We start from the raw sequence: 8,746 nt of genomic DNA on the forward strand, positions 1-8,746 counted from the left end.
GTATGATTCAGGGTGGTGGACTGTTGTGTTGGTTGGTCCCATCAATTATCAGGACTTCTTGTCATCCCAAATCCTCCTGGGTCTGGGGAAAACCAAACCAGAAAGCCAGGAGGGATTGTGGGTGCAGGGGTAGTTAGCAGTTCTAAACCCAGATGCCCTTTGTGATGGATCTTAGTGTTCATCTGCCCTTCCAGACAGGTACTGTTTTTAATCCTGTCAGTTTATCCAACCGTCTCAGTGCTTGCGGTGAGGAGGTTGGAAATACTGTCTGACAACGACAGCGATGAAACAGAAGGTACTAGTGCACGGGCAGCACGGTGGCTTAATGGTTAGCACTGTTGCCTCACAGCAAGAAGGTCATGGGTTTGATTCCCACCTGTGGCATTTCTGTGTGGAGTTTGCGTGTCCGGGTTTCCTCCGGGTGCTCTGGATTCCACCCACATTTCTAGACATGCAGATTAGGTGAATTGGAAACTTTATAATTGTCCAAGTCTCCCCTTGCAAAAGAGGCCTCGATCTCAACGGGACTAATGTGATTAAATAAATAAATGAAACTGGTTACACGGTACAAGTAGCAGTTAAAAAGCCAACCTGTCACACACCCCCACGTTGAATAATTTTATATTTATGTCAACAAACTGATATGAATAACTCCAAATTCTCTTTGGTTGTTTTGTGATGATGAAGTAAGATAAAAAGTGAAAGGGGAATTCCATAACACTTCCCTTTCCCACCCCCTCCACAGCCACAGAGAGTCCAGCAGTTCACCTCACAGCCATCAAAGCTACTTTGTCAAAAGGGGGGAAAAGAAAGGCAAAAGCGGAAGGAGGGGTTTTGCTGAGAGTGGAATGAGACGAAACTAGAGGCAGCGTCACTGATGAAGTCAGGACAGGACATGCATCACATGAAAGGGAGGAGAGTTGAGCAATGCAGAAACATATATGGAGAGAACCAAATACCACCAGGGGGAAATGAACTGTTTGTCAGCCACAAACTGACAGCACAGACCAGCTGCTTCCACTCCACCAGTGTTCATCAACACTTTGTGATGTACCATTAGACGGAGCAGCAGAGGGACCACCGCTCTGCAGCCTCACTCATGTCTGGAATAACGGACTGTGGTCTGGATTAGGATACTCTGTGAATAAACGAGGATATCTCACTGGAATCTGAACAAAAAAATGGATATACACCACAACATACAGTTTCTTATTTTCCTGAATATCTACACAAACTCTGTGTCAGGTAGGTCAGGTCTGATTTTTTTGAAAGATTTATGTTTTGTATTATTGTGGTTGTTTTTGTTATTTACAGAAGCACAATGCTTTCACGTGAGAGGAAAAAAATGCAGTTTTTCTGAATTAATGTAATGCATACAGTTGAGGAAAACAATCCCCTGTTTTTGTGAATTAACAACATATTTATCTCATTAAATGAGAAAAATGACCCTGTTTTTCTTATTGAAACCGAGACGTTTTTTTGGAGGCAAATATGTTGTTAATTCCCCAAAAACAGGGGATTTATAGTTTTTCTTCAACTTTATGCATTATGCTTCCATAATTATTATCATTATAATGCTGTTGCTATTATTATTGTTGATGCTGTTGATGTTATACTTTATATTATTGCTGTTATTATTATATTTAATAATGATATATTATTATTATTATTATTGGGGGAGGTGATGGTCTAGTGGTTAAGGCATTGGGCAAGGTCTTTAATCCCCTAGTTGCTCCCGGTGTGTAGTGAGCGCCTTGTATGGCAGCACCCTGACATTGAGGTGAATGTGAGGCATAATTGTAAAGCGCTTTGAGCGTCTGACACAGATGGAAAAGCACTATATAAATGCAGTCCATTTACCATTGTTGTCGATGCTGTTGATGTTATACTTTATATTATTGCTGTTATTATTATATTTAATAATGATATATTATTATTATAATTATTAATATTAAAAGTGACTAATTACTGTATGAAATTCTCAAAAAAGGCTGTCTGACAGAATACATTGAAACTTTTTTAACCAAAGTTTTTCAACATATCAAATGCCTGTTGAGGTGATATTTATGGAGGTGAAAAAAGCACATTATACGTAAGATCTGTGGTGAGGTTTCATGTACCAGCTGATGTGATAATTACCACATTTCCTCTGAAAACAAAGGAACTACAAAATGTAATGGTTATTACAGATCCCATGATTTGCAAGACTGGTTTCCTTTTATCATCCAGACTTCCTTTTCTTTACTTGACCACGTCCTGTGCTGAGCACTGATGTAAATGGACATTTTCTTGCATTTGCGTGATTTGCAGCAGATGGGTCTCTCTCTCTCACACACACACTTAAAAACTTAAGTTCAATTGCTGCCTTGAAAAGTAAACTCAACTCACATACTTAAGTTATGTTGACACATTTAAATTTACATTTCACTGAACTGGCTTACAACCTCGCGTTGCACTGCCAATAACCCATGAAGTTAAGGTGAACTCATTATGTTAAATGGAAGTAAAATATAGAAATAAGTTGTAGTAACTATTAGAGCAGCCAAAACAAAGATAACATATATAAAACATGAGGGTTTTTTCTTTTTCTGTCTGCAGGAAGAGACATTCCTCATCTTGACAAACCGACAGTGGATATTTTGGATGGAGAAGTCACTGTATTTTGGGATCATCCCGTGGACGCCCGCTCAAAGTCATTCAAGTATAATGTAGAGATGGCAAAGTACGTTTTATTTCACGTATTACAGCTAAAGTACAGCCATACTGTCAAGATCCTATTTCTACATTTGTCTGATGTGCATAATACTGTTTCCCTCATTACGCAAATTTTTGACCTAATCGAGCTGTTTAGCAAACAGCACTGACGCATGATGTAGTTCTGCTTCAGTTTCCCTGTTTTTTTTTTTTTTGTTTTTTTTTTACATTTCTCAGGTACGGGGGTGAATGGGCCGCAGTGAGGAGCTGCACAAACATCAGAGTGCCGTTCTGTGATCTTAGCAAGTATATACACGACTACAGTGCTGCCTACAAGGTCAGAGTTCAACTGGTCGTAGGAGACGAGGTGTCAGAGTGGGCAGTCAAGAAAAAATTCCTTATAAATACAAGTAAGCAGATTTGGACCCATGATGTAAAGTCACAGTCTGTGTGTTTTCTGTTTCAAACTGCATAGCTGCACGACTTTTTCTTTTTTTTTTTTTTTTACATTTTTCCTCCTGTGTTTCTGCAGGTGAATTACAGCCTCCGGTGTTCACTCTGTGGGCGACATCCAGCACTCTAACCATTAAAGTTCAACCACAACCCATTCTGAAAAAGATTTTCCCCTTTGGGCTCAGATACACCATATACCTGCAGGAAAAAGGACAAAATAATAAGGTGATTACTGTCAGTATCACTTTTATGAATGAATGAGAGATTTATTGTCATTGTCATTACAAATGCAACAACAACGAGATTACGTTTACACTCCAGTTACCTCAGAATACAGCAATTAATCCACAGTTATTACTTGTTTACCGTAATAAAGGCACACATCAAAATTAAAGACAACACATATACATTTGACATTGTTTATGTGCTCTAAAGTTGAAGTAGTCCATCATCCGAATTGAGGCAAAATGGGTGAAGGCTGCAGCAAACGTGAGTTGTGCTGCCATCAGCTTGAGGCTGAGTGGCGTGAGCGGGGGCCGGGATGGGGTGTATGGTAGGGAGTGGGGGGGGGGGAATGGAGCATGCTTCCAGTCTCTGTCCATGTGTGAGTCAGTTGTGTCCGTGTGACAGTTAAGACAAGATAAGGGAAGCCAAATGTTCACCAAGGCCATAGACATTCTTCTGGAGGAAAGCATCGGGCATTTTGTCCTTCAGAGGCTGATAAGCCTGCCGTGTTTGTGGTTGAGCAGTGAAAAACACTTTTACAGTTTCACATGACCAAACCAGATCCCAAATTAAGAATATTCCCCAGTCTCTGAAATCTTCTTCTGCAAGGTGCGCATCTGCTCCGAGATGTCATCCAACTTGCGTCTAAGTTCAGGGGTTAGCGCAGTCTGAGAAGGCATCGCCTTGCCCAACTTATTAATCATGACGGACAGGTGAGGGGTCGTGGTTCTGGTGGCAGCCATCTTGCCAATTTTCCGGTAGGTCAGGGCAGCACATAAGCCAAAAAGTACCAGCCCTCCTACCATGAAACCAAATATAAATAAATCCTTGATGTCCTCCACAGAGAATGGTGCAAAGCATGCAACTCTCCCAGGCGTCGAGAACATAGCACGCAGGGTAGGTTCCATCTGGGCACGCAGGGTCCCCCGGCCCTGATCTTCTCGTGGAAAAAATAGTGTCAATAGCATTCAGAGACCAGCTGATCAATTCCATGGTTAATCCAATATAGTTTGAAGAATTCACAGTCTGGTGAAGTAGGGACTTTGAAGGTTGGAGCAGAGATAAGGGAGGAGATGCGTCTGCCCTCGCCGGAGTGCCAAGCTGAATAAGGATCCAACATCCATTTGTCTCAGTGCCTTTCTGGGTTTCTTCACTACATTTAAACTGGCTATCTCAGCTGTAGTTCAGGATGGCCGGCTGGTAAATTATATGTATTTTAACTTCTTTTTTATTTTTTGGCATGCATTCTGCATGCCAAAATCTACAATCCAGTTTCCCTCTAGGGAACAATAAAGTAGCCGTCTATCTAGTCTAAGCCCTTTCAAAATTGTCATATGATAAGGAATCCTGGTTTTTCTTCAAAATAGACTTTTTCATATTTAAAAAAATACCAAAACAAGAGGGTCCACTCAGACAATATAACCTCGACGCCTTATGTGTGACACTGAATCATGCATCTGTCCACTTTACCATTGACTAATGCACAGCCCTTACAATACATGCTAGCTCCAAATCGCGTGAATTAAGCAGTTACGACCTTTCAAGGTCAAATGTCATGTTACCTATAGAAAGAAGAGACATGACATCATATTAATGTTTAATAGTAACTATTAACAGTTCCACAAAATAGCTATTCTAGGTAAATATCACTTTATACTGTATATAAGCATTGGCCCAAACATTTGACCTTGACTTATGACCTTGACTTTTATCTGATTTATCTGAAAATCAAGTCACTTTCTCTGTGACTAACCTTCAAACATTCCACCAAGTTTGGTGCAAATCAGATGGACAACAGGTTATTTTATTCACACTTGCACCAGTAGACAGTTCTTTTAAAAGTCTATGACTAGATGAAAACTAAGTCTGTGATTATTCTATGATTATTTGAAATTAATGTTTGCCACCAAACAGGAGTAAATCAAATACATAAAACAACAAGAGCTTGATTTTGTTAAGAAGATTCTGTGAATATATCTGCAGTCTGCAGATGGAATAAAGAATTTGCATCTTGCACCAAGAAGAATTTGAAAGCAGAGGTTTGAGTATTAAAAGGCTCCATGTTTTTTTTTTTTCTTTTCCCCTCACCCTGCAGAATACCACAGCATATCTGACAGATGATTTTGGAGATGACCAGAAGTCCAAGACCTTCACTTCACTGTCTTGGGGAAAAGAATACTGCATCAGCGTGAAGGTGGAGAGCATCAGCGCGCTCTCCAGCAGCGCTGCATCCCAGAACCAGTGTCTGCAGCTGCCAGAAGGAGGTGAGCCACAGCAACAGTCACACTGATGGAAGCTGATAATCACAAACCTGCAAACGTTTTTCAGTGCAAATGCACGAGCCATACCATAGTGACATATATGTGTGTGTGTGTGTGTGTGTGTGTGTGTGTGTGTGTGTGTGTGTGTGTGTGTGTGTGTGTGTGTGGTGTGTGTGTGTGTGTGTGTGTGTGTGTGTGTGTGTGTGTGTGTGTGTGTGTGTGTGTGTGTGTGTGTGTTTGCCTCCATCAGAGTGGTTCACATTGGCGGTATCATCTTTGTCCATTCTGGGCTTTTTGTCCGTTATTGCTGTTATGATCGCTATCCTCTTCTGCTTCCTGAAGCGTCCAGAGAAAACGCCCGTCGCACTGGTGAGTAGGTCAATGTCACATGTGACAGGAAACTGGGGAAAAAAGAGCAAAACAATTGATAGAAGGGGAGCAGAAATTAACATAGTGTGCAGGAAATAATGTGGTTTTGTGTGTGTGTGTGAACACAATCACTCAATCACAACAAAAAGTACATACATATCCACAACAGAGGAACCGTCTGAGCAGCAGATGAGCTGATTTGATCTGGAAAGAGTTTTATGCATAGTAAGACCCTTCGGCTGCTCCCTTGTTTTCACTGGGGGTCGCCACAGCAGAGCCGAGGTGGACCTGCATGTTGATTTGGCACAAGTTTTATGCCGGATGCCCTTCCTGATGCAACTCCACTTTGGCTGCCACCCCTGCCAAAGAGCTCTACGCATAAATTTGCATATTAAACAGAAAGCAATATCAGAAAGCAATATCAAGCAGAGTCTGCAGTGTACATATGGTCCCATGCTAAACCAGCTCAATCACAGTGCTTTGAAATACTGCATATTTTCCAGGTTTTCCATATTAATAAAAGATGGAATATCTTCAGTGTGTCTCACAGTCCCACAGTTTTACAAAATACTGTAGACAGTATGTTTGTCAAACAAGTGTGATGACATACGTGTTCTAATAACAACATACAAAGTGTGAGCGGGTCATTAAGCCAGTCAACTTCCCCTCGTTTTTATTTTATTTCATGACACATCTCTCTTCTGCTTCAGACATCTCCGGTCAGTGGCTGGCTTCCTCTTTCTGTGGGAGAAGACCTGATGGAAGTTGTCACTGACAAAGCGTGGTTCTTCACCCTCTCCAGAGCGGACGTGACAAACTGCATCACCAAGAAGACGGAAGAAGACCTCGATGAAAAAGCCGACAGGAGGACGAGCATGGACAGTGGCGTCAACATGGAGCCCGACTGTGTCAACAATGGAGGGAGTCCTCCAATGAGACACGAGGACAGTGGATTTGGAAGCATGGGAGGACGGGAGAACTCCTTGTGCTGCAGCGCTCGGTCAGATTACCCCGTTGAAGGTGAAACGACAGAGAGGAAGCGGGGCGACAGCGGGGTGGGACTAGGCTGCCAGCTTGATTGTTCTGTGAATCTGGGTGGACAAGATGTTGGACCTTCAACAGAAGGTGTTGTGGGGGGAGGTTATCACAGCCAGAACCCCCCAGCTGGGCAGAACCACTTCTGTGATGAAGATATGTTTAAAGAAATACTTCCTGAGTGTGCTTTGGCTGAAGTGGTCACAGGCTACAGAGCTGGACATCGGCCATGCATGTGCTCAGGAACAGGTCGATGCGCCTGGTGTCAAAACAGAGACGCCGCACCTGAACTGATTAAAGAATACCGAGCTACGCGCATCGAAAACATGCCTGTTTATAGTAAAAAGTACTTTGTGGACTCTTATGACGAGCTTAAACTTCCAAATTATCATAAAAAAACAGACACGTTGACTGTCGCAGATGCAGATGTCAATCAGACTTTCCCTCTGCTTACGTCTTTCTCATCGCTGCCCCTAGTGGATGCAGGACAGGACTTCAATATGAACAATATTTCCCTTTCGCTTTTTGACGTAGAGTTAAACACTGACTGATTTATGGTGAAATGAAATGCTGATGCAAGACACCTGGATGCTGGAATTCCCTTTTCTGGCATGACTCAATTTCAAAATGAGATCACAACATTTTGGAGTGTTTTGGGTAAAGAAATTGTCAGATAAGAGGAGACCAGCGGTGGAAGCAGTGCAGCGAGCAGGCACCTGTTACAGAGGAAGAGGCGTTGCGTGAGATTAGGGAAGTTGCTCTGTCTTTCAAACAGAATAACGCGCAGTACAGAGGAAGTGAAACTGCGTGGGGAGAAATGCAAAGAAACGGTTTGACAGTCAAATGCTTTTGGACATTTTGTGGCGCCTCTCTGTCTCTCAAGTTACAAACTGTAAGAAGCCAAAGCTCATGAATATTTTTAAGTTTAAAAATATTAGATAAAATATCTGAAGAGGAACATTTTCTCTTGATCTGATTCATGATGTGGAGGATATTTTATTATTGCTCCATAGTGACTTTTTTTTTTTTTTTTTGTATAAATGTAAGACTCTGACTCACTTTGAATATTTATTAAATGTTACAGAAGAATCTATTTATTTGTTATGTTCTACTGTAAATATGCCACTAAAATAATTGTCTCTGTATAAATGTGTGTGTTGTTTTGTTTTTGCACATTCTTAAAAAGCCCAAACAGGAAGCAGAATGAGGATCACAACCTATGACTCAGTGAAAGAAGCAAACACATGAAATTCCCTGAAACAACAAAGTGAGAGCGACTGGAAAGAAAACACCACATACGAATCATGGAGGCATACACGGGATTCCCACATGCACATTCTCTACGGAACTTAGAAACCAGGACATTGGTTTCAATGATTCTGAGCAAAGAAACACTTCGGGAAAGTCAGCAAAGAAAACAAGCATCATCAGAAGTTTTTTTATTTATTTATTTTTTTTACAGATACTATGTAGCTACATATCTCAGTAAAGGAACATCTTCTGATGTTGTGGTAGCAGGAAGACAAACAGTGTGACCTATTTCTCCATATGTCATATCAGGCTCGGCACCGGTGGCACAGGCCAGGTCCAGGGGTATTTCCAGAGTGTGCTTCCAAATACATCAATATGTCCTGAAATTTTCCCTACAAATAAAGTACGAATGTGGGTCCAGAGGGCAGCATGGCGGATTAGTGGTTAGCACTGTTGTC

At 41.6% G+C, this 8,746-nt stretch overlaps 1 protein-coding gene across 1 annotated transcript; it reads left to right on the forward strand.

Moving 5' to 3' along the window:
* The first annotated feature begins 956 nt into the window (after positions 1 to 956).
* Positions 957 to 8,186, forward strand: il10ra (interleukin 10 receptor, alpha). The gene is made up of 7 exons (XM_034169268.1): positions 957 to 1,245; positions 2,599 to 2,722; positions 2,932 to 3,104; positions 3,227 to 3,372; positions 5,468 to 5,636; positions 5,884 to 6,002; positions 6,713 to 8,186. The coding sequence occupies exons 1-7, from the start codon at positions 1,182 to 1,184 to the stop codon at positions 7,586 to 7,588; spliced, it is 1,671 nt and encodes a 556-aa protein (XP_034025159.1). The 5' UTR covers positions 957 to 1,181; the 3' UTR covers positions 7,589 to 8,186.
* Positions 8,187 to 8,746: the final 560 nt, after the last annotated feature.

This window comes from Thalassophryne amazonica, chromosome 4, assembly GCF_902500255.1.
Source record: "Thalassophryne amazonica chromosome 4, fThaAma1.1, whole genome shotgun sequence".
NCBI classification, from domain to species: domain Eukaryota; kingdom Metazoa; phylum Chordata; class Actinopteri; order Batrachoidiformes; family Batrachoididae; genus Thalassophryne; species Thalassophryne amazonica.